At 38.7% G+C, this 27,323-nt stretch overlaps 1 protein-coding gene across 1 annotated transcript in view; it reads right to left on the bottom strand.

The window, feature by feature from the left end:
* MIER3 (MIER family member 3) overlaps positions 1-25,775 on the bottom strand; it is a 30,439-nt gene extending 4,664 nt beyond the window's left edge. The window contains exons 1-10 of the mRNA XM_036848567.1: positions 25,672-25,775; positions 24,206-24,230; positions 21,087-21,232; positions 12,538-12,672; positions 11,204-11,324; positions 10,175-10,260; positions 9,911-9,983; positions 8,026-8,177; positions 5,712-5,793; positions 4,277-4,371 (exon numbers count right to left, since the gene is read on the bottom strand). Coding sequence (XP_036704462.1) covers positions 4,277-4,371; positions 5,712-5,793; positions 8,026-8,177; positions 9,911-9,983; positions 10,175-10,260; positions 11,204-11,324; positions 12,538-12,672; positions 21,087-21,232; positions 24,206-24,230; positions 25,672-25,680 — 924 coding nt within the window. The 5' untranslated portion in view covers positions 25,681-25,775. The remainder of the gene's footprint in view (positions 1-4,276; positions 4,372-5,711; positions 5,794-8,025; positions 8,178-9,910; positions 9,984-10,174; positions 10,261-11,203; positions 11,325-12,537; positions 12,673-21,086; positions 21,233-24,205; positions 24,231-25,671) is intronic.
* Positions 25,776-27,323: the final 1,548 nt, after the last annotated feature.

The following is a 27,323-nucleotide window of genomic DNA, read 5'->3' on the forward strand; positions in this document are numbered from 1 at the left end:
AATGTAATAATAATAATAAATGCGTATCCAGAAGTTATCTTACACCTTTACTGAAAATCTTAAAACACTGACAATCCTTTACTTTTCTTCACTGAACTTTCACTGTGATTCTGACTGTAGCAGGGGTCCTTCTTAACCCTGAGGGATCCATGAATGAGCTTCATTGGGATCTATTAATTCCCCAAATTTCATGCACGTACACTTTTCTGGGGAGAAGGGTGCAGCTTCATCAGATTATCAAAGGGTTCCATTGCCCAAAAGAGATTAAGAACCGTTTGCAAAGGGATCAGTACTCTACCGCATCTGGAATTTAAGATGATTGCCAGATAAAGGCAGAATTTTTTCCTTTAACATGCATTTGGCTCTTAGCGCCAACAGAGTTTGGTAAGAACAACAACAACAATAAAATTTGAGCCTCATTCAACTTGGTTCCACATGCAGACTAGGGCTCTTCTAACTATATATAGCTAAAGGTATGAGTTCAGATGTATGCAAAATTCTGTATCTTTACCCAATAAACACTTTCTCCCCTGCTTAATCAGTACCCAATAAGGAAGTTTCAGAATCTCTATCCTGATTAGTGAGCATGTTGTGATATAAGATCATAATACAGGAACAAGCTTTTTAAACCAAGAAATAAGGTATACCTTTCAATAAACACATTAGCCATAAGTCTTCAAAAAGAATATAGGCTTCTTGGGAACAGAGACCTTTCCTGTCTTATTCACTGATCTATCTCTAGAGCTTAAAATAATATCTGGTAAATGATAGAGCTTATTTGTGAAATAAATGGATATATTTCATAAGTCATTGCAAAACTGAGGTTTTTTTTTTTTTTTTTTAATTATTTATTTATTTATTTATTTATGGCTGTGTTGGTCTTCGTTTCTGTGTGAGGGCCTTCTCCAGTTGCGGCAAGTGGGGGCCACTCTTCATCGCGGTGCGCAGGCCTCTCGCTATGGCGGCCTCTCTTGCTGCGGAGCACAGGCTCCAGACGCGCAGGCTCAGCAATTGTGGCGCACAGGCCCAGTTGCTCCGTGGCATGTGGGATCTTCCCAGACCAGGGCTCGAACCCGTGTCCCCTGCATTAGCAGGCAGATTCTCAACCACTGCGCCACCAGGGAAGCCCAAAACTGAGGTTTTATTTTGACTTAAAAGGGCAACTGTTTTATCTTTCAATAAATTAAACACTTAATCTCATCTCTGAGAAAACAACAGGTTTTCATACATACAAAAAAGCACTGAAGTATTCAACATCATACTGGAAGATCTAGCTAAATGCAATAAGAAAAGAAATAAAAGGTATACAGATTGAGAAGAAAGAAAGAAAACTGTCTGTTCACAGATGACATGATTGTCTATACAGAAAATCCTAAAGAAGCAACAAAAAACCCTCCTGAAACTAATAAATGATTATAGCAAGGTTGCAGGACACAAGGTTAATATGCAAAAGTCAATTGCTTTCCTATATACCAGCAATGAGCAATTGATATTTGAAATTAAAAACACAATACCATCTACATTAGCGCCCCCAAAATGAAATACTTAGGTATATACCTAATAAAATACATGCAAGATCTATATGAGAAAATCTACAAAATTCTGATTAAAGTAATCAAAGATTTAAATAAATTGAGAGATATTCCATGTTCACAGATAGGAAGACTGATTATTGTTAAGGTGTCAGTTCTTCCCAACTTGATTTATAGATTCAGTGCAATCCCAATTAAAATTCCAGCAAGTTATTTTGTAAATACTGACAAATTAATTCTAAAGTTTATATGCAAAGGCAAAAGACCCAGAATAGCCAACACAATATTGAAGGAGAAGAACAAAGTCAGAGGATAGATACTACCCAACTTCAAGACTTACTATTAAGCTATTGTAATCAAGATAGTGTGGTACTGGTGAAAAAATAAACAAATACGTTAATGGAACACAATAGAGAGCCCAGAAACAGACTCACAGGAATATAGTCAACTAATCTTTGACAAAGGAGCAAAGGCAACTCAATGAAGGAAGGATCATCTTTTCAACAAACAGCGCTAGAACAAGTGGACATCTATATCCACCTTTCACAAAAACTCAAAACGGATTATAAGACCTAAAAGTACACTACAAAACTATAAAAGCTCCTAGAAGATAACACAGGAGAAAACCTAGATGACATTGGGGATAGTGATGACTTTTTAGGAACAACAATACAAGCACAATCTATGAAAGAAAAATTGATAAATTGGACTAATTAAAATTAAAAACTTCTACTCTGCAAAAGACACTGCTAAGAAAATGAAAAGACAAGCCAAAGACTGGGGGAAAATATTCAAAAATCACACGTATTTTTTTGGACTGTTATCCAAAATATATAAAGAACTCTTGCAATTCAACAATAAGAAAACAAACCACCCAATTAAAAAATGTGCTAAAGACCCTAACAGACACCTCACCAAAGAATATATATAGATGGTGAATAAGCATATGAAAAAATGACCCACATATGTCATCAGGGAAATGCAAATTAAAACAAGATACCACTACACATTTTAGAATAGCCAAAATCCAAAACAATGACACCACCAGATACTGGCAAGGATGTGAAGCAACAGGAACTCTCTCATTCATTGCTGGTAGGAATGCAACATGGCACAGCCACTTTGGAAGACAGTTTGGCGGTTTCTTACAAAACTATCCATACTTGCTTAAAGGAAAAAAAAAAAAACAAAACCATTGTAAAGCAATTATACTCCAATAAAGATGTTAAGAAAAAACTACAGAAACATATCATCCAACAATCACACTTACTGGTATTTACCCAAAGGAGTTGAAAACTTATGTCCAAAAAAACCCCTGCACACTGATGCTTACAGCTGCTTTACTCGTAACTGCCAAAACTTGAAAGCAACCAAGATGTCCTCCAAATGGTGAATGGATAAACAAATTGGTAAATCCATACAATGGAATATTATTCAGTGATAAAAAGAAATGAGCCACACTAAGACTCCATGCTCCCAATGCAGGGGGCCCAGGTTCAGTCCCTGGTCAGGGAACTAGATCCCACCTGCTGCAACTAGAAGTTCACATGCAGCAACTAAAGATATCGCGTGCCGCAACTAAGACCAATATAGCCAAATAAATAAATAAATTTTTTAAAAAAAAAAAAGAGAGAGAGAGAGAAATGAGCCACAAAAAAACATGGAGGAACCTTAAATGCATATTACTAAGTCAAAAAGCCAATCTCCAAAGGCTACATACTGTATGATTCCAATTATATGACAAGGGATTTTTTGATCAGTGAAACTATTCTTTATGATACTACAATGGTGGATAGGTGTCGTTATAACAACACAAAGAGTGAACCTACTGTAAACTACGAACACTGGGGGATAAAAACATGGCAAAGTAGATTTACCACTTGTAACAAGTGCACCACTCTGGTGGGGGGGCTGGTGGGGGGAAGCCGTGTGTGGGTGGGAGCAGGAAGTACATGGGAACTCTCCATACTTTCTCCTCAATTCTGCTGTGAACCTAAAACTGCTCTAAAAATAAAGTCTATTTTTAAGAAGTGTGTGTATATTCTAACAGTTTGGGATAATTAAATCTCATTAAAATATGCTTTGCTTATTCTTTCTTTTTGTCCTAAGGAACATAGGATTCTAAAATATTTAGGTGGATAGGTCAATATTCTATGCCTATTGCTTCTTTTTAATTTTAAATTTATTTATTATATTTATTTGTTTTTGGCTGCGTTGGGTCTTCATTGCTGCACGCAGGCTTTCTCTAGTTGAGGTGAGCGGGGGGGCTACTCTTCCTTGTGGTGCGCAGACTTCTCATTGCGGTGGCTTCTCTTGTTGTGGAGCATGGGCTCTAGGTGCGCAGGCTTCAGCAGTTGTGGCACACGGGCTCAGTAGTTGTGGCACGCAGGCTCTAGAGCGCAGGCTTAGTAGTTGTGGCACACAGGCTTAGTTGCTCCGCGGCATGTGGGATCTTCCCGGACCAGGGCTCGAACCCGTGTCCCCTGCGTTGGCAGGCGGATTCTTAACCACTGCACCACCAGGGAACCCCCACCTACTGCTTTTTAAACTAGATTTTATATTTCAGAGCAGTTTTGGGTTTACAGAAAAATTGATCAGAAAGTAACAGAAATGTTAATAGCAGGGGAGCATTAACAAGTTATAGCTTTTTTTCCCTACCCAAGAGGCTCATAAATTAGTTGCTTATATTCATTGTATTTACTAAGCAATTTCTCTATACTAATTTACTAATTTGCCTAACTTACCTTATTCTTCTGTATACGATGAAAATCTTTTCCAAAAAGCATGAGTGCATGTTCAAAGCTCCGGCATTCTTCTTCTGTCCATGCAGTCATTCCTTCTAAAGAAATTTTAAAACAAAATAAATTGGCCTCAAAACTCTTATATATATAAATGACTGATTTACTTTCAGTATGTTTTCCTAATAGAAAGGCTATAAACTTCTACACACACACACACACACACACACACAGACAAGTTCTTTATGTGGAGGTTTTAGTTAGTAATCTTAACTAAAAAAATCTAGAATACCAAAATATAAACAACTGGTTTTTTTCCTCTGCATGATGAGACAAGAATTTTGTATTTTTTACTATAATTCATGCACATTGTTTTTCTGATTTTTTTAAACAATGAGCATTTTTTTTAATTAGGGGAAAAAAAGGTTATTTTCTTTATAGAAAAAAAAAAGCCTTACTTTGGTCTTATGTCAAAACCATAAGCTCTTTAGAGACCATAAATAATCAACACATATTTATTTAGAGTCAGTTTGCAGAGTGCTATACGGTAGGAATATAAAGGGAATACAAAACAGCCCATGCTCTCAAAAGACTAAATCCCATTCAACTTCCTGGCAGATGTCAATGTTGATGAATCAAATCTACTTGGGGCAGAGGAGACTTGAAGTGCCTCACTCACAATGGGGACCAGGTCCCCAAAGCCATTAAGAGTAGCCCACCACAAACGTGAAAACTTTGTTCAGAGTTTTGAGAGCATAAAGTAATTTTTTCAAAGAAGCAGCTTTTACAAGGAAACATTTCAATAGACTACCTCACCTACAAGTTTAAATGTATTGTTTCCAGCTTTTATATTTTTCCAAGTCATTTATATAATATTAGTAAGCATTATTTCACTCTACATATACTTAATGAAAGCTATGGTGCATGCAACTAATTTATATAATGACAAAAATACTGAAATTAAAGTTAACCATTTTCCTTGACACACACAAACCAAAACCTAGGCACTGCAAAAATGTTATCACATGATTATTAAACATACACTTCTTGCAATAAATTGAATGGAATATATTATACGTTTCTTTTTTTTAATCTTTAATCTCCTTTTCATTTCCTGTCTGGTTTAAGAAAAAGAAAAAACAACTTTTTTCCCCCAATGAAATCATAAAATCATTCTTATTAATTACTTTGGATATATTGTCATCTCTGGGGTCTGCTTTGTTCTGGAGGTGACAGGGGGGTAACTAATTTGTATTTGAACAATCTCTGGTACGTCTAAAAATAGAGGGCAAGAAAAGGAAAAAATTATTTGCTATGAAGATGAAAATAGATCTTATACAAAAGTGTTATAGGATTGCTCCGTCCTTTATACTTTGCTTATTCTGATCCCCAAATGACCATCCCCTATCGTTTCCCTCTCTTGATCCCAAGTGTTTCTTACCTTGAGAGGCCTTTCCGTTGCAGCAGTACCTTTCAATTGCTTCCTTTATATTATGGTTACACTTGAGAAGTTCATATAATGCCTAAGGGCAAGGGGAAAAAAACTATTCAATAAAACTTACCAAAAGTTCATACTTAAAACAAACAAACAAACCCCAAAACAAACAAACAAACAAAAACAGGTGTATTGTAAGAGTCCTGACAAATACTAGCTGAAGTGCTCTCTAATTTCAGGACATTTGAAGCGTATGTTTGCCCAGACATTTAATCTACATAACTATCCTGTAGATTGACTCTGGTACCCAAAGAGTTTGTTCATTCTGATTCTACCTCTCAGAAGTCATCTACCAGTATCATTCCTCACTTTTTTTTTTATTGCCAGGCCTTCTGAGCTGGGAGAATATCCCTATTTTAGATGATTATTTCTAGTCGGGAAAAGTCAGAATTATGGTCTTCTCTCTTGATAGCACCTTCTGCCTGCCTTTTAGAGTTTTAATAAAAGAGAATAGCAGCAGGCCTGGAATAGAAGGATGGATATTTTAGTGACTGGAGTTTATAGTTATTTCCACCTACTATGGAAGATATCATTTTTTAAAAATCAGAATTTCTTCCCATTAAATCTGTTTGGAATTATGAATATACTAAATAGCAGCAGACAGAACTCAATTGAAAGTTAAGTAATAATCCACCTTCCCAAGTAAGTTTCAAGAAAGGCAAGGATATTAGTAAACCTATTAATACATCAATAGGTTAATAATCAATACATTAATAATCAATCATTAAAAACAATCTCAACAGCTGCTAAAAAAGCTTCAGATAAATCAGTACCCATTTCTATTTTTAAAAAGACAAAACCTGTAACGGTTTTAAGTAGATGGATACTACCTTACTATAAGAAAGACAGCCTGTATCAAACCAAGGCTGGTATTATTCTTTTTTTTTTTAATTTTTGGCCCCTCCCCGTGGCATGTGGGATCTTAGTTCCCTCACCAGGAATTGAACCCGTGACCCCTGCATTGGCAAGCGGAGTCTTAACTGCTGGACTGCCAGGGAAGTCCCAAGGCTGGTATTATTCTTAATGTAAAAACCTTACATGTATTATCGTCCATCAAAAGCAGGCCTCAAACCACTGTAACTACCAAAAGTCCCTGAGAGTTATAGCTAATGCGGTAAGACATATTACAGGAATAAGAGATATAACAATGGTAAGGAAGGAACAAACGTATAATTCACTTTAAAACTAGAAAACCTAAGAGAAACAACTGAAAAATCATTATACTAAATTAAATAGTTTCAGTAGCTTGAGAAAAAAATTTTTTAATTTATATTTCTCTAAATCAACAATATACAAAATACAAATATAATAGTGATCCCATTTACAACAGTGCTAAATACTGTATTTAAAAATAATGAGGAATTAATTAGATGCATGTGGTATTTAAACAAGCAAAAACATTTGAGTGATTAAAAAAAAAGTCAAATACATAGAGAATCAGAACATGCTCTTGAAGTAGAAGGTTTTATGTTTTAAAGGTACTAATTCTTCCAAAATTAATTTATAGTTTTAATGGAATATCAGTAGAAAAAGCCAATGAGATTTCTTTTTGACAGCTGACAAAACTCCTTTGAAGTTCAGCTAGTTTGACTTCTCTATGTTATTCGGAAATTCAAGTTTGAGTCCACCTATCTCTGGGCACTCATTAGTTAGGATTAGCTAGGCTGGAGATAGAGTGAAAAGGTATATGAGAGGGGCAAACAACGTCAGAGAGAAAAAACCCTAATAGGCAATACTTCCACCCTTATCCCACACACCATCAGGAGTGTACTCCATCTACAAGCACACAGTATTTAACGAATGCTCCTAAAGCAAATTTATACACTCTTAATAGACATAAACTTTAATCACATCCTGAATAAAGTTCAAGAATAATCCAAAAAATAACTTTAACATAAAATCTAAAAGTCCGACCACAGAGAATGTTTAAATATACAATGGAACATACAGACATCAAGAATGAAGTATTAAAGAAATCTCAATGGCAAAGAAAATAAGACTAAGTGATTAAAAGGATATAAAATGGTAGGTAAAGTAAAATATATGTGTGTGTATACAGAAAAAAAAGCCCAGAAGAAGACATGAAACAATAGAACGGTTATTATTAGGTCTTGGGATTTTTTTTAAACCAGTATTTTCCAAGTTTTAAAAATCAGAAAGAGATAGCCAGTTCACATGTAAGAAATATTTGAATCAAATATAAGAAAATCAAGAAGAGACTACATTAGTTAGCTGCTGTTTCAACAAGAGTGATGTATACCTGTTCATTGTCCCTTGTGTGTGTTCCTGCAGAAATCCTATCCATTATTTTTTCATTTCCAGTTCTTAATGAGGTCTCAACAAGGTACTCCTTAACTTTGCTCTCCAAAACCACACCAGGAAGCCAAAGTAATTGGTCTTCATTTTCATACACTGACAAAGAAAATCCCATCAACACATTAAAAGTAGTGAACACACTTAAAGATGTATACAAAACTGTTTTTCCTCTTCCTATACAAGTAACTAACTTTGAGGACACCAGTAATTTGATTGTCTGGCAAGCTGAGTCTTTCATTAGTAAAGGTTTAAAACATTTTTTTTTTTTTTTTTAACTTCATTAAGGTCCAAGTATTCCAGTCACTAGAGCAAGTAGCTTTTTTGGTGATTGGATTTACTAACAAGTTAGAAGGCTTTCTATGCCTAGTAGTCTAATATAAAACCTGGTAGTGGTGTCTTACATTCTTCTAATGAGGGGGTAAAAATAACCTGTGTAAATTCTTTAATAACCTTATTGCAATTTTCTCTTAAACTCCCTAAATGGCTCTATGAAAATGTCTCGAGGTTAAAAATAACAATCAAAATATCTGCCAATACTGAAATACCTAGGAAAGATATATTTTTCCTTTACTGATTTCTTCCCAAAAGGTAAATTTTTATTTTAAAAAGGAAGCAAAAAAACTAAAATAAAATAAAAAGGAAGCAGACTAATTAAAAATGGAAAAAAATGATAAACAGTAAGATAAGTAAACTTTCCACCTCTTAGAGAAGCTGATGTTTAATAAGCGAAATGACACTAAAACAAACTATATTTTATTAACGCAAACACTGCTGCCATACTGAAGGTTTCTACTTCACACAATAAAGTCATACAGATAGCCCAAGTATTTAACCCATTGCTTCAACTACAATCCATCCTTCAATTGTAAAATAACTACTAAATATAGCGAATAAAAGTTAATTTACTGAGAGCTCACTATGCAGCAGAGACCGTGGTAAGTGCTTTACATTCACAACTGTATAAGGCAGGCATTTCTATTCCCAATGAGCAGGAAAGTTAAAAATAAAGTGTGCCTGTGAAGCAATAAGACTGACTTTTGAGGTAAGTTTCTGGAACCAGTTTCATAAAGAAACTTTGGTCAAAACTGAAATGGGTAATATAGTTTGAGTGTATTCCCTCAAAAGATAGAGAAGGTATACGTTCCTTTCTGAAGGTGTAGAACTGAGAGAATATTACCTCTGCTCTGTTTCATCTAAGGGCCAGCAGCTGCTGAGCATGTACTTTGCCCATGGCCAAATCTACGTGTTTCCCAAGTTCAGCTAGGAAGGTGTACCTGGATTTTTACTTCCCACCACCTCACCCCTCCATATTTTCAGAACCAGCTATAGTTGGAATCTACCAAAAATGTGAGGAAAACTGATTACACTTAAGTAGGGGTATATAACAAAAGCAACAGAATCTTTACATTCTACCACCTTATCTTTCAGGGCTGGGGCAAGAGAATTTCTTCTAGTTTCTTTTTTCCTTAAGCGTTTCTTCCCAAGAGGATTATATTCCTAACGTTCTCGTTATCTCAGGTGATAGGATGCTACCAACTTCCACTGGAGTGGGATGTAGGCAAAAGAGCTGCACTTGAAGAGCAGCTCCACCGTTTTAACAGGTGCTTAGCATACTGGGTAAGAAGCACCGTAAGGGGCCAGGGCTGGGGGAAGCGGGCGGTAGTTCTCTGAGTCTCACGATACATTACTCCTAAGTCAGGCCTAATTCTTCCCTGACTCCAAATCTATCTTTATACTCACCGGATGAGCATACAATCAGATATTTAAACAAACATATTGAGCGGTAATTTGGCTTACCAAATATTATCAAAATTAAAAGCCTTCCTTACCTTTCTCATTACCAGCATACTCTCCAAGATAAGGTGGAATCTCTGCTTGATATTGTAAACCAATCATTATTTCCTACAGGAAAATTCAGAAGTAAAAACAACTTATTACAAAAATAAATACTGAAAAAAAAAGTTCCAATTCATTAATCAGTTACTACAAATCTAAAGTTATCTCGCAAAATTATCATAAATTGTTTCAGAAGTGTTTTTAAAAGCTACTTTAATCCAAATGGTCTACTAAATTATGATGGCAACTTAACATACCTTCCTCAAGTCTTCAGGTGAGTTACCACTGTCTGTTTCAACATCTTCAACCTCTGATTCTTTATCTCCATCACACGTAGTATTTGCTTAAAAGAAAGTTAAATTTTAAAAAAGGGTTTTGTTGCCTATTTTTGCAGCACTTGAAAGAGTGCCTGATATTTTATATTTTACTTATGATAAAAATTTGTTGAATAAATGAGATCAGCACAAATATACTAAACCTCTTGTACTATTCTCACATTTTGAAACTAGTCAAAACAAGACACTGAAAACATGAAGAAAGTGCATAGTAACCTTATAATTATCTGGTGTACGGTCATATAGTTTGGAAAGGCAAGAGGAAAACCACTATGGTCCCCTTAAAAAAAGAAGGTAAAGCACTGGATTACACTGATTACATTAATCTAGAGTGAGACATACACAAAGAGCTGCACATTGAGTCCATAAAAATTATCTTTTTGCACACATATGTGTGTGTGTATTGGAACTTGTTATCTGAACAGTTCTTCTACCATAAAAACACCTGAGAAATAAGCAAGATTGCATATAAGAAATTATTTCAGTTCAAAGACCTTTTAAATATTACTGATATACATTAAGGGATAACACCAAGAACTAAAAGAAAAGGATTAAATAAATCACTAAAAATAAAAAATACTTTTGGAGCAACTGATGGTAGTTTTCAAACTGATGGTAGTTTACCAGGAGAGTAAGAGCCTTTTAACAGAAATCCAAAAAATGTCTATAAAATTTCATGGCTGAACTAAGATTGGTTGCCATAGCAACAGATGAGTCTTGGGAAAGAAAACAGCCCTGCAAAACCAAGCAAATGCTTTCGTTTTTAAAGAGCATATTAGTTTACATCTCCCCCAATAAAAAGAGGTTATAATCTTATTCAGATTATAATAGTATTTTACTTCAATTAAGTAAAACACTCAGATATTCTGACATAAACTACTGAATGTAACAAAATGTACTCAAGCTACAGTATCAGTGCTACTACTAATCAGTAATGATTGGATTTCTTACATCGTAAAGGTCTAGGGAAGAAATCGGAAGTTTCATGGGAAGTCACAGATGGTGTCAGATCATCTGCAGAAGACTGAGTTTCCTCATCATCACCTGACAATAGGTCTTTTGCTATTTCCTCCTATAAGAATAGGAATGCAATGCTAGGGTTAGAAATGATTACATCCCATCAATTTGGAAAAAAAAGGTCTCTATAACACTATTCATAAACATTATGGTATTATAATACAATTAAGAACTAACTGAAGTCTCAGTTTTGAGAAAAGTAGAATTGAAATTCTATAATTTACTTCACGTACATAATTAGTTAATAACATTTACTAGTTAATTATATATAATATCTAATGCTATACTATTATACATTTATGATATAACAAACAATTTGCTTAATTTGTGGGTATGTAGAGAACTTATCTGAAGCGGTAGACTTTTAGTGAATTTACAACAAAAATAATCTTACTTCTAAGTGGTTAAAAATTAAACTCACTTTCTGCCAACTTAAATAACTAAAAGAAAACAAAAAAGTCTCCAAACTCCACTCTTCCGATAATTTTTTAAAAGTCCAACTAATGCACCACTCCGACTAGTGATATAATTTTAAAAGAAACAGTTCAGAATTAATTTTTATGTAAGTATATAGTCATCCTTGTGCCTGGTACATAGTAGGCACTCAATATTTGCTGAATGACTATGGTCATTAAGGTTTTTGGTACATTAATATCACATTTAATTGAAAAGTGGAAACAACATAACTCACAGGAAGATGTGGAGTCCTCTCCCTGCCTGAGACCTGAAAGATGAGGAAAGTTTCCCAGGGATCTGTTAGCAGAGACCATGACTGAATTCTCCTTGGCAGGGACTAGGCCTCCCCTACAACCAGCCTATGTTAAAAGACGTATCACTGAGGCCTTGGCTGCTATGGCCTCTGTCACTCCCAGAGCCCAAGAAAACAGAACTTCTCTCCAACCACTCCATGCCTAAGCCAGATTGGTTTGAAAACTTCTGGGGGATTCATTAATCAATGCATTCAAGTGTCCACAGGATCAAAAGAAGTTAGGGCAAAATCTAAGTTTAGATACAATATGTCTACACAGGAAAGATAAAAAGTTATGGAAGAATACTCAAATATGCAAAGCATCATGAAGCTATTACTACTTTTAAAGTAGTGAGATCAAAGCCAAACAATATTCAAATCAGTCACCAAAATGATACGAGCAATGCATGCATAAGAAGTTTACAATTCAGAATTATGAAATGCTTTAAATTAAATAAACTAATAAAAACAGTCAATGGTAACAGATCTGGAATTTTTTTTTCTACATGCTTGTACTTACTTTGTCTAGTGTCATATCTGGTAGTTCATCTGCAAGTTCACTTGGGGAGCTATTTGCACTGGAATTTGCAACTGCTGGAATTGTAGGTTCATAGCCATAGAATGCCAATAAATCTTCTAGAGGCATGTTTCCTTCCTATTCAAGCCAGAACACAAACATGAACTCAGCAGATGCCACAATGCTGAACCTCAGATAAACCTTGATGCCATTAATGTTCATAAAGCACATTATCAAAACAGCAGTACCAAATCAAAACCAAGTTTTAGTTGCTTTTTGTAACTGTATCCAGAAAACAGGATCAAACACCTAGAGCTATAATTAATATATGAACAAAAGTCTAACAATTAACATCTTAGTTTTCATTTTCCAGCATCATTTTACTTTTTAAAAACTTCCTCAAATATTTGCCTTAGTGCAGACTTTTTTTTCGCTTTTACATTACTATAAAGATTCGCCTCGAAAACATTTCCAATTAATCAATCAATAATTTCACATAATTTTTAGCTTGTTTCCTTGCAATTAACAGTTGACCACTTGGTTTATTCTTCATGTTATTTAGAAGATACCTAATGAGAAACCTTTGCTGAACATTTACTAACACTATTATGTTTATATATTAATGTTCAAGACACACTTATCCTTTGATATTCCTACTACTGTATCTATATTCTGTACCAGTTGTTTTTTTCCCACAACTGTCTGATGAAGTTTGCATTACCACCATCTTACAGATGAGGAAATTGAGGCTGAGTTCTGGGTTCGAATCCCAGGCCCCCAAGTTCTCTTACTGGCAGTGCTGCTCTGATGAAATTACAGGCTCTGGCTGCAGGGCTACCTGTGTTATGAATACTCACGCCATGCCACGTAGTGGCACACAGTCATTGTTTTTTCCCTCCACTAATCTGAAAATAAGTGCTATATTTCCTTTTTTAAAGTATTTTAATTCAACCACTAAAATGCACAGAACTATTTAAAATTATCATTTAAATAACTTCAAAACCATATATTCATGAACTAGTTAATTTCTTAAATATTTTAAAGATGTTTATGTCCATCTATTAAGAGATTCACTTTTAAAACTAGCTTACGGTTTAATTTTCCCTTTAAAAAAAATATCTAAGTCATGAGCACACAGCATGAAAACGTGAAAGCAGAGTATGCAAAACATGCCTACAGTTGATCACAAAGTGAGCTGAGGAGAGCCAGTGATGTCTCCCAGAGAGCCAGCTGGCTGCCCACCAGGGCCCACAGGGGACACAGGTTCTGGGGGTCCCTAAGAATTGGCCTTCACCTTTGCAGTATAGAACTTACGTTTTTCACTATGCCTGAATGAAACAGATTCATGTTATGAGCTTAGAATAAGGTGTATGACAGAATGCTAATTTGTGAATTTGCAGTAGCAGACATGCACCTTTCCAATGACCATGCCACTCAGGAAATCTTTTCAGCTTGGAACTGAAATCGGTAAAAAGCTGCTTTGGGAGCATGGACAAATTCAGCACAAATTAAGTTGGATAGTCAGGATGGACAGAAATTCACCCATGCCACGGGAAAACCTCATTAAGTATTCTTCTCCCAAATGAAAGAACCCCTCGAAGGTGCCAGAACCACATTGAGAGTCTCTCCAGTCCTGCTCCTTGCAGAGTCCATGCAGCCCATTCCCTTTGGTTCACACTAGTTATAAGAGGAGACTGGTTACAGCCTTTGCCAACCACCTGTTAGCAATATTTCTCCAAAACTTTACAGTTTCAGATTCCCTCCATGAACTGGCAGACGGCAACTTTCACTCACCAGGCACTGACAGTCCACCTTCCCATCAATACAGCATTTACTGAGCTCTAGGTACCACGTGGAGGACTACTGGCAATGGGTAAAGAAATAAAATTTCCAAAAAAAAAAAAGAAATCCCTGCTCTCAAGGAATTCAGTCTTGGTGGAAGGAACTGATAAGTTAACAATTGTAAAACACTGTGATAGCTGCTTTAATCAGTTCTGGAATTGGTGCTATGAAATGGTAGGTACAGAGAAGGGAAGACCTACGCTCCAGGAATAATAGTATATGGTAGGGAAGTATCACACAGAGGACAAAGACTGAGCTAAGCCTTGAAAGATGAAGAGGCTTTTAACAGATGAGGGTTGTGTGCTAGGGACTTGTGGTTCATCGTCAGACACACTGACTGAGCAGTGACTGTGCCAGGAGCCCACTGTGCCAGGTGCTGGTATGAAACGCAGGTCTTGCCCTTCTACAACTTACAGACTAGGGGGATACCAACAATACTCAAATATGGAACTGCCAATTAAGGTGAGTGCAAAAGAAATCAATAGGGTCCTGAGATACAGAATTATGTGGAGGGCCTACTGTCATAGGGTTACAGAGGAAGACAGTGAATGACTTCAGCTGAGGCCTGAAGTCTGAGAAGTGACCAATCCTGTGAGGGGCATTCCAGGCAAAGGAAACAACACACTTGAGGCCTGAATATGGTTTTCCACTAAGCCAATGGCCAGAGCACAGAGAGTAGAATGAAGAATGGCTCAAGAGGAGACTAGAAAGACAAGCAGAGGCAGATCACAAAAGGCCTCATGGGAAAGAAACTTGGACTTTATACTCCCAGGGCAATGGGAAGCCATTGGAGAATTATAAAATTGGAGTGACATGACTTTATTTCTTCTTAAATCCTGGGCAGCTGTATGAAGAAAAGTTTGGGGAGGTGAAGAGAGAAGAGAAAAGCAGGGAGACCACTTAGGAATTGCATGCTGGGTTAGGGTAGTGATACAGACACGGAGAAAAGTGAACAGATGAGATGTATTCTGAGGTGGAATCAAATGGGCTACCGGAGTAAAAGGGAGAAAGAAGGACAACTCCCCAGATTTCTATCTGAGCAACTGCCTATCGTAGTTACTTTTACTGAGATAGAAAAGACTAAAGGAAGGAAAAGGTTTATGAAGGTAAAAAATTAAGAGCTCTGCAGAGAGGGCTTCCCTGGTGGCGCAGTGGTTAAGAATCCGCCTGCCAATGCAGGGGACACGGGTTCAAGCCCTGGTCCGGGAAGTTCCCACAGGCCGCAGAGCAACTAAGCCCGTGCGCCACAACTACTGAGACTGCGCTCTAGAGCCCGCGAGCCACAACTACTGAAGCCCGCGTGCCTAGAGCCCGTGCTCCACAACAAGAGAAGCCACTGCAATGAGAAGCCCACACACAGCAATGAAGAGTAGCCCCTGCTTGCCACAACTAGAGAAAGCCCGTGTGCAGCAACAAAGATCCAACTCAGCCAAAAATAAATAAATAAATTTATTAAAAAAAGAAAACAAAAACCCAAAATGTTTGAGAGGAGAAGAATACGGTGAATTTCATAATTAAAAAAAAATAATAAAAAAGAGTTCTGCAGAGGACACAAAGTTAAGTTTGAGAGGACTATGAAACATCCAGTGGAAAAGTCAAGTTGGCTAAGAGCCTGGAGCTCAGAGGATCAGGCTGGGCTAAAGATATAAATCTGGCATTCATTAGCATCTAGATGATATTTAAAGCCACAGGAGTAGATGAGCTCACTCAGGGAGAGAGTAAAGAGAAGGGGATCTATGCTTTATTAGAAGAATTTTCAGATATATTACCCTATAGGCAATGGGACACGTCCGGAAAATTTTAGATATGATTTGCATTTTGAAAAAAACATCCTAGGGGGAGTAGAAGAATAAGAGCCTGAACTAAGAAGGGAATTAAAGAATCTGTTTCTTGACTTACGTGATAGAGGGAAGTAGGTAACACAGGAGTCTAAGTGGATTGCCCATTTCTGGCCTGAGAAGGTTAAATAGCTACAGCATCATTATAAGACCAAAACAAAAGACAAATAAACTTTAGGGTGGAGGGTGGGACGGCAGATGATTTAAGGTGAAAGTTGAAGCACTGGGCTTGAATGAGTTATCCAGAAAAGGAATACAGAGTGAGAAGACAAAAGCTAGAACCCTGGGGAATACCATCAATTAAAATGAGGGTAAAGAAAGAAAAGTCCATAAATACTACAGAGGGAAATACCAGAGGGTAGAAGTAGAACTAGGAGAAAATGCAGGATTATGTAAGTTAAGAAAGAAGCAAGGGTGGAGAAACCATGGATGGTCACTTGGGTCAAATATCAAAGAAAGATCAAGCAAGATAAAGCAGACATGAATTCTTTGTATCTGTCAATCAAGAATTATTGGTGACCTTACAACCTTTTGGGAGAAGCAAAGCTGAGGACTGAATGGGAGGGAAGAAAGTACATACACAATAAAAAGAAAATGTTGAAGGGCAACACAGGGTCAAAAGAGAATTTCCAAATGTGGGAAATATATGAGTAGGAGGCCATACTGAAATAAAAAATAAGTAGAAGAATAAACTGAGGGCTAAAGGGGTGGAATCTAGGGACTAGCCTGGGATGTGGAAGATACTTTTGGGACCAGAGAGAAGGAAGGAAGAATGAGCATAAAAGTTAAGTTTGCATGTGGGGGGCAAACAGGAGGTTCTGGGTAGTCATTCATGAAAATCCTACTTTCTCTACAAACACACAAGCATGATCATCTGTTGAGGGAGAAGGTGACCATCTTAGTGGAAACCTCCTTAATACAGTCAAAGGATGACACTGTAATGACCCCTAGAAGGCGCTGGTGCTAAAACACAGAAATTATCTGTACTAAAACTTTAAAGCAAAACTGGAAAAGATTAATCCAGTCTCTGAAGCACTTTACAAATGAGCTTTCTGTTAGAGCCTATTAATAAAGCACTTAGTCCTTTGAAGCATAGAAGAAATGTTTTCAAAATTGAATTAGCAAATCTCAAAGTCTCTGAGGATCTGTGGTGGCTAGATCAGCTTAGAAGTTTGATCTAGCACCTTATCCCAGGGATGAGGATTTTTCTCTTCTACAATATTTCTCAGGCATTTTGTTGAACCTATTTAAATTTCAAGGGACACATCTGAGTCCAGTCACACTTATAAATGAACTGTTTTTTAAGTCAAAGGATTTGTAACAGGAAGAGCACAAGATTTAGAGGCAGAGGACTCACTAATTGCTAACTACTACTGTGGGCAAATCACCTAACCCCTCTCACCTCTATTTCCTCATCTGTAAATAGAAAAACACATTATTTCATTAATCCTATCATGCATAACCTCACATATCAGAAATCAGGATGCATCTCATTACCACTGTACAGATTTCTCATAGTAATGTCTCTCCCTGCTCCCATCTATGCTATTTCTAAATCTATGGTACATCTTACAATCAACAAGGCCTCTGAGCCAAGGAAATAATGCTAATACTTGTCTGACACACCTGATGGTGTTGCTGAATGGGTCAAATGACACTGTCTAAGTGAGGTACAAATTAATTTTCACATAACACCAGTCTGATATCTTATAATACAGGATGCAAAACAGCATACATATAACTTTTTAAAATGCTTTAAAAATAAATCAGTAAGGACCTAGACCAAAGTCTCATTTCACAATGCATATCAGAGGAGAAATCTATATATTAATAAAGGAAGAAATGTAAATTACTTTTTTAAAAGTTATAGGTCTAAATCTAGGATTATTAAATTAAAACCTCTTAGGAAACAGTAACATGAATAAATTAAAATATAGAACGATATAACATAAACCTTATTTTAGTATGGTTAATAACTAAAATCTTGTCACATAATCTATTCTCTATACTTACCAAAGTGCTACTGTAAGAAAACTGATTTTGTACCGCTCTTATTTTCCACAACATATAATGTACTAAAAATTTGTAAGCACCAAAATAAAGGCCATATGTATAGACTACAAACTATAAAATTTATTTACTAGGAGCATAACAACTTGTAGTTTTTTAAAACATTAACACCAAGGCTCTAAGACTGCTACCATGTACCAACACCTAAATCACTGTGCCAGTAATATAAGATTAATAGAATACATTATTTTAAATTGTATAGAAATAATTTCAAACTTCTTCTAAAAATAAAATGATCCTTACTCTTTATATTTGTGTCTCTATCTACTGTTTCTTTTCTTTGTTTTCATGTTTCATTAAACATCAATAAAGAACAGAGACCACATCTACATCTTGCTGCAGGTAAGAATCACAGTTGAGATGAAGCAAGCAGTCAGCCACTGTCAGAGACAGCTCCTCTTGTCCCTTTGCTCAATGAGAGAAGGATTAGCCTTCTGAGCAAGGACACAGCTCTTAGGTCTTCACTAGAATTTGTTTAAAAATCACCTAGATTTTTCTGTCTCAATTTCCAAGAATGCGACAAAATGCCAAGAAGCAAAACTGCCTAAGTACAGAGAAGTTGAAACATTTAAAGGCCTGTAATTTTTCAGAACCTACAAATTCAGTGATAGGTATCATTACAAAGATTTAATTACTGGAGTTTACTAAACAAAATGAAAATCATAGGAACAGAAACTAGGTATTTCTGTGAATAGCTAAGTGAGTAACTCTTTGCTGTTGATTATTTCTCTATATCTTCCCTAATTTTCTTTTAAAACTCACCACACAGATTAAAGCAGCTATTACTATAATCTCTGGAAGAATAAAACCTACAAATCTGAAAAACAAAATTTTACCAACCCATAAAAATCTCTACCAGATTACCCATACTCAAGTAGTAACTACGTTAACACATTAAATGAAATTTTAAATTCTTACTAGTTTACTGACAAAACATCTATTTGTGTGGTTAAAGCACAGTCTAGCACATTTATATTATTTTCTTATGTCATGCTGTAAATAGACTGCTGTCTCCCTATCTTTAACAGCAAACACATAATTAAGGAAGGTGCATTATGAGACCACCTGGGACTTTTGACCAAGCCCACAGCAGTGTCCTGACATAAAAAACTACAGGAGAGAAGTATGTATTCTAAGAAGCCTTCCATGAACTTCCACATGAGGCTAAACACCTTTTATTAGACAAATCCTTCCTCCCATAGCTCTCACTGCTTACTGCTTTCACAGTTCTTAGCAGAGGACATCAAAAATATCTTTGTTCTCATTCGTCACCCCACACTAGACCGTAAGCTTCTAGAGATCAGAAACATTGTCAAATTGCTCATTTTTGCAATCCCAGGACCCACCACAGTCCTTGGCTTAGTGATAATGCTAGCTGGATTATAATTCTCAATTATTCTAGGCTACCTACTCATAAGAGGTAGAAACGAATTCCCTGAATAAAGTCAAGGCAAAGCTTGAGACTCTTGGGTATCTTTTCTCATCAACAGGCAACAACTTATCATCACCCCTGAAAGAAGTGATAGGTAAGACTTTTCTTCTTGATTATTTCCTAACAATTTTATCTCTATATTCCCAAATCTGTTTGGCTTTTATAGGAGATATATGTATTTTTTTTTAATGATTAAATCTAACCGCAACCATGTTGGATTAATCTGCCAAAGGAATAAACATGTTTAGAAGATTTCAGGTCTACAGGAGCAAGCCTGGGGTCTAGGCCCTGAAGACTCTGCTTCAGTTTCCCTGTGTGTTAAGATGAAAGAAGAAATGCAATAATAGCACAGCCCTGCCTCACAAAGATAGCAGAAGAGATTACATAAGAATGTGCTTTGTCTTCTTTAAGAAAAAGAAGTATGAAAACTTAGTATTATTCCTGAAAACTTTTGTTACTCTGGGCTGATTAGAAATTTACAAATAAGGTTAATTTACAGATAAGTATAATCTTTTCAAGGAACCCCTCTCTCTGTAGTTCCTGGTATAAATATATGTTTAAAATCCAGTTCATGTGAATTTATACTGATTTGGGGTTTTAAAAGTTATAAACTACATTTACCTCCCCAACTTTCTAAAAGATGACTGGGTGGGGAGGAAACAGGATATTACTAATTCACATTTAAAAACAGAGTAAAACCTTTTCTCTCTCAATTTTCTTATAGTAATCTATCAGATTTTAAGTTTCTGGAAGGAAAGACTTCTCCCTGTATCTACTGCAGTGCTTAGTTAAACTCAAGTTTGCCCCCCCAGTAAAATAGTGTGATATAATGCAAAGAGGCTGGGCTAGGATTCAGAACTATGTTTCCTACAGTTCTCTATATCTCAATATTCTCATCTGTAAATGTACCTAGTTCATTGTCCTGGTATAAACTTAAAAACAGGTTAACAAAAATAAAATAATTTTTAAAAATTATATGAAAATGTACTTATTAGGCTAGCCTTCAAAATAATAAGAAAATCAGTAACTTTCTGTATAAGTTAGGTCAAAAGGAAATACGCTGATACTATTTTTTTAATTGAAGTACAGTTGATTTACAATGTTGTATTAGTTTCAGGTGTACAGCCAAGTGATTCAGCTATTTATATATGTGTGTGTGTGTGTATATATATTCTTATAAATATGTGTATATATATATTCTTTTTCAGATTCTTTTCCATTATACACTATTACAAGATACAGTTTCCTGTGCTATACAGTAGGTCCTTCTGATACTATTTTTATTTCAGGTAGGTTATAAATAATTTATAATAGAATGTCAAAATCTTTACTATAAGTTTGTATCAAAATACTAAAGTAAAATCCTTTACCTTTTCTAAGTCTTCAATTTCAGAACTGAAGTTTTTACCCTCATCCATCATTTCCTCTTCTTCAAGAGTTCTTTCATCATCATAGTCATGGACCAACATCTCAGCAGTGGGGTCAAAATCATGATCCTCAGAAGACAAAGACCCAACTGGAAGGAAACAAATTGAATCACTTTACAGGTTCACAAGGCTATTTACAAAAGAAAATAATTTGTGTTCTACTGCCAGTTCCTTAATACACTTGTCTAAAAGCAGTAGAAAAATGTGAGAAGGATTATGAAAGGAAGACTTAACAAGAGTCTTATACAGTGAGGCTAAAAACTTCAGTAGAAGGGAATATTAACTTTACTCAAATTCTAACCCTCAAATAAAGGTTCAAATCACAACAGAAATGTGGTTTTCAGAACAAATACAAGTTTCTGTGAAGCAGCTATACAGCAATTCAGTCTTCAAAAGCACTACCTCACTTTTCACGTCTATAACAGTATTTCAAGCTCCCCAGCATTAAACCATAAGAGCACGCTTTTCTTTGGACTACTAATAAAGTTCTTAAGGTTATGTGAAGGGAATACAGAAAATCATATCTAAGAGCTTTGTAAGATGTATCCCATTGCAAGTTGTTTTGGTAAATTCCAACTTGTTTATAAGATGGTAATGCTTGGGAATTCCCTGGTGGTCCAGTGGTTAGGACTCTGCACTTCCACTAAGGGAGGATGGGTTCGATCCCTGGTTGGTAACTAAGATCCTGCAAGCCAGGTGGTGTGGCCAAAAAAAAAAACAAACAAAGATGGTAATGCTTTTTAATGGCAAATCTGAAGTCAACAGGATACCCTGAAAACCAAGTGGAGAAATGAATACTATTCATAATCCCGAGAAAATGAAGTCAAATTTATGAAAAACAGGATTTTCTCCATTTGTTTTACTCTACTATGTAATTTAATTAGATCACTCTCAGAGCAGGCAAGGAAAGAAGTATTAGAATCTTGGAGTGGAGAAAGGGAGAAATGGAAGGAAGCATATTCAACACAAAAAGTTTGATGTGTTTTTAGTCAAGCTATTTAATATTTTAAAATTTCAAACATTTAAGGACATTAAGATCATTACCAAAACACTGAACTAGACCAAAGATTTTTCACTATGGAGAAAACCACAGACAATTCAATGTTTTTGATTCTGAGTTCAGAGAACTCTAATCATTAGCCCTAAAAATAATAAAATTCCTATGGGACTCTATTCTTTAGGAGGTTTACATTATAATGTTATTTTTTGAATGCTGAAAGATATTAACCTGCTCATTTTAAAAGCCTGTTGAAGTACAGGTAGTTTAAGTTAATTTTAGAGAAAGATGAATATTTGTTAAATAGCTGAAAAGCAGAAGAGAAACCATTACAAATTTTCTTTTTTTGAGAAATTCCTGGAAACTTCTGGGGTATGCCAAAGTGCAAGGTATGAAGTAGATGGTAACTTTTCTACCTCCTTGAAGGCAGAGCGCTACCCTCCTTCTAATCCACATATCACCTGTCACACTTTAGGGCTTCCCCTGAAAAGGAAAGTGTTCATTCAATAACGGCCAGAAATGGAAGGGCTTGAGGGTCTACTCTTGGCTTTGTCCCTGGCTTTCTGGGATCTGAGGCAAGTCATTTAAACCGTCGGGGCCTGGGTCCAGTTTTTCATTTATAAAATTCATAGGGTTGGCTTAATGACCTCTAGTCTCTTCTGGTTCTAAAATGCTCTTAAAAATTGGCTAATTGATTATAAACAAGTTATAAGTTTGTTTAAACACCAAAACCACATTTTTTGCTTTTTATTTAGATTGCAACTTCTTAAAAGCAGACAGTGATGCAAAATGGAAAAATTCCATTATCATCCAGATGTTTGGCATCATGTACATAAATATTCTTTCCCTGAAATCAGCTATAACAAAGAAATGTTTGTCTCAAAATTAAAGAAACTTTAAACAATTTTTAAATGTAAAGACATAGCTATTTTCAAAATAGCCACAAATTTCTTCTACTTGGTGTTAATTATTTTATAATACCTTAAACGATAATCAAGTGAGACATTAAAGGTTGACTAAAGACACGAAGTAATACGCAAGGAAATGGACTCTAAGGCAACATGTGGTAACAGAAGACTTGGGAGCCCATCCAGACTCTGTTATTAACTAGGTAACTCTTGGTAGAGTTATTTAGAAGTCTCCTCAAGTGTAAAATAAGGGAGTTGAACTAGTTCAGAGGCACTTTTCCTGGAGACTATGAGAGGGAAAAGAGGCAGCCAAAAGGGGGCTGGAAAGAGAATAAGAAACTGAAACAAAGTTGTCCTTAACATTTTAGCACATGAGGAAAGGTTTCTGCCATAGCTGGGTTTCAGGGGTTCCACAAACCCCAAGTTATATGCAATTATCCATTATGTGCAGAGTTCTGGAGACAGAGTCCCTTGCTTTCATCAGATCCTGACAGGGGTTTCTAACACCAAAATGGTTAAGAAACACTGCCCTAGATGATCTAATGTTGTCTCACCTCAAAAACTCTGTATTACCACTTTTCTGTGCCAAACTCAGAAAGTATGTGTTTCTTTTGATTAGGACAGCTTTACGTAACTCTCAATTTTGAATTTAATACAATCCACAGACACTTCTCAATTATGAAAAATGTATGAGACAAAATAAGGGGAGATGGAGAGTCAGGATTAATGATCAATATAAGCACCCCCAAAGTTCTGACAAATTAAAGAGAGGATTTCTCAAAAAAATTAAAATCTAAACTAAATTGCTAAAGTTAGTGGAAAGTTTGGGAAAGATTTGGGATTAACCGTTTCAGCCTTGGAGAAAAAAACATGATATGTGACAAAGATCTATTACTTAAAAAGAACGTTTGTCAATTAGCAGCTCTGTAACAAAAGTAGCAGCTCTCAATACAAAAGTATTTTTTCAACATGCCAGATAAAAGAGTATAACTGTTCCTTCCTCCAACAGCTTAATTACCAAAATGAACACTGAAACGTCTTAAAAACAAATGATGAAAAACTCGCAAGACAAATTTTTGTTGGAAAAATTGAGCAATAGATCTTTGGGTCCCCATCACCCTTTGGGACCCACTGAAAAGTAAGAAAACAGGACAAACCTGGGCTCGAACTTCCAAAAGAAGCCTAGGAGAGAGAAGAAAACGTGCGGTTAGATCGCGCAGCCAGGGAAAGAGGCAGCGCCGGCAACAGGGCGCAGAGGAGGCGGAGCCCAGCGCTCCTCCGCAGCTGCCAAAAGTGCAAGACGTAGCTTCGCTCCAATCGCTCCCGGCCCCTTTCGGGCCCCTCTTGGCTGCCTCGCCTTCCTCCCCGAGTCCGTAATGCACAAACTCGCACACCGGGGACGAAGCCCGGTGTCTAACTGGCAACTCCAAGACTCCGCTTGGAGCTCAGCAAGTTACAAAGTAGAGAAGCAGAACCCAGAGCAGTCGGCTCACAGCATCGGTCCCCCATACCCCGGCATCTCAGGAGTCCCCAAAATCCCACCCGGCTCTCCACGGCCCCAAACAACAACTCACAACCTAACACCCTTTCCTGGAAGGGACTCGCCCTGCGCATCTAGTCCACCTCCTGGGGCCCGGTAGCCCCAATTCCTGGGCTTTCCTCTGCCCCCGAGCGTAGCCAGCTCTCAACCGGACACTCGCCCCCAAACCAAAGCTCAAGCCCCCCATACTCTCTCCGGCGTCCGGAGACGCGGATCCGCAGTCCCAGAGATGCTGGTTTCTTCCAGGGTGTTCAGTCGCTCCCCGGGCCCGCCAGCGAGCCCCTCGCCCTAGCGGGCTCCTGCCGAGGGGCTTCTGCTGCGCCACCCCCTCCCCCCAGCTCACTAGTCCCAGGGGACACGGCCAGGGCAGCTCCGCTCGCCCTGCCTCCCCCCTTAAACCCGGAGGAAAGTGGGGCTACCGAGAGTCCGTGGAGAGAGCGTCGAGGGTCTTGGTTCTCCCCGTTTACCCACAGGAGCTCCCGCACCTCCCGGGCTGCGGGGCGGGGAGTCCCGCTCGCCTTTCGCGAAGCCCAGCGGCCGCGCATCCCGCTCGCCTCCGCGCCCGGAGCAAAGTGGAGCGTGAGGCTCCTTCGCGCCGCAGCCTGGACCCAATGGGCCGGGGGCACAGAACACTCCTCCAGCAGGGTAGTGGCGCAGCCCGCTCCCCGCTTTGCAATCCGGCCGCGGAGGGGGGGGATCGGTCGGTTTCCACCCACCCCGGCCCCGGAGGCGGCGCGGAGGCTCCGGCGGCCCGCGTCAGCTGCCCGGGGGCACGGCACAGCGGCGTCCCCGGGCCGGGGCTCGCTGCCGCCGGCCGCCGCCTCCCGTCCGGGCCCGTCGCCCGGCCGGGTCGGGGCAGGAGCCGCCGCGGCCTAGTCCCGGAGGGAGACCGCTCCCGCGCCCGCTCCCGCCCCCCGGCCGGCCCCGCCGCCGCCCGTCGCCGCCCCGCGGCCCCGCGCCGCCACGCCGCCCCCCGTAGGGCCGCGGGAAGGGCCCCGGATCCCCCAAGCCGGCTCGGGGACCGCGGGAGGCCGCCGGGCACCCGCTCCAGCCCGGCCGCTCCTGCCCGGTTTCCCTGCTCACCTCCGCCATATTGGTACCTTTAGGGCGAACGAGCAGCGCCGAGCCCAGTCCCCGGATGGGGAGCCTGAGCCAATAGCAGCCGCCGCCGCCGCCGCCGCCGCGGTCCGCCCGGCACCCGCCCGGCGGCGGAGGCGGCTCGGCCCCTTATAGGGCAGGGCGGCCCGCGACACCCCCGGCCCGCTCGCAAGCCCACCCCATCCGGCGCCCCTCGCCGCGCCCCGCGCCCGCTGCGGGCGCCTCGACCCGTACCCGCGCTCACCCGCCCATCCCCTCTCGGCTGGAGTAAAGTTCCTGCCGAATTGGAGGCAGACGGGGGACGGATGGAAACATCGGCGCAGGACAGACCCACGTCCAGCCAGTCGAGGCCCAAGAACCGGCCGGGGCGGCTGCGGACCGACCGACAGACGATCCGGTCCGGGAGGGCGTTGGGGAGAGGGGCAAGAGACTTGGAGGGACAACTCGACAGACTTCCCTAAGTAAGAAGAGAGGAGGTGGTGGATGGCCGAGAGGAAGCCCCGAGAAATGGAAGAAGTGGCTGATGGACGGCAGTGTCAGCCCAGAATGAGAGGACAGCGACCAGGCATTTTGCGGTTTCCCCTAAGAGGCCTGCAGGAATGGGGGATGCAGATCAGCGTACACTGGCCCATGGAGTGGACGGTGGAAGTGGTCATTTGCCAGACAGGCTCTGGAAGATAGTGACAGTACGGAAGAAAAGGCAAAAGGTCAACAGGGCAAAGAAGTGATAGTGAATAGACTTGCACGATTCAAAGAAGATGCTTATAAAATACAAACTGCACGTTCGGGAAAAAAAAATTAGAACAGTTCAAGAGGTTGTTAATCGCCAGATAGGGTGATAATGGAATAGGGTTGATCCCAAATAGGGATGACCCAGAGGTACACACATGATAGACCTGTGGAAGGGCAGGAATACTCAAGGGCCTGAAACTGACCCACCTCCCTCCCAAAAGGTCAAGCATTTGCTTAGGGTCAAATGGGAAACTAGACGTGTGGGCAAGTGGATGGGTTGAGGATGGAGGACAAGGTTTAAGAGGTGTACCTTCTCCTAGGCATGTCTTATGGCCGTTTGGTCTTCATTGGGAGACCTAAGTCTAACTCCTGGCAGGTCCATTTTCACACTGAACAACTTGAGCAAAGTACACAAAAATATTCACCAACAACTCGTTGGTAGCCCACAGAGGTAAATCCTGCAAGAAGTTCGAGTCCGTATTCCTAGTTGCCTTGGCACACAAGTGTCTTGAGGCAGGAGGCCAGAAATAATATGTATGGAAAACAAAGAAAAAAAAAAAAAAAGTGGAAAAGAGAAGTCGACTGTAAGGTCCTGGATAAGTGAGATGCAAACACAATTACAAAAGTATAGCAGGGCCCTATAGAAACTTGGAGAAGAGTGTAATCTCAGACACCAGAGCTCTTCTATCAACTATTGCTAAAACCCGTAATATTAAATAATATAATTGAGCTTATTTGTCGTAATCTCACAAATTGAGAGACTTTTTAGAAGCTTAAACTTTCCATTCTTTTAGTCCAAACATGAAAGGTCTGGTTTTTAATCTGGGGTTGCCTTCAATTCTCCCCTCCAATGGTGGAGACTGGATTATGGATAGGAGGGGAGAGGATTACTTTCAACCTTTTTA

This window comes from Balaenoptera musculus, chromosome 3 (assembly GCF_009873245.2).
Source record: "Balaenoptera musculus isolate JJ_BM4_2016_0621 chromosome 3, mBalMus1.pri.v3, whole genome shotgun sequence".
NCBI lineage: Eukaryota > Metazoa > Chordata > Mammalia > Artiodactyla > Balaenopteridae > Balaenoptera > Balaenoptera musculus.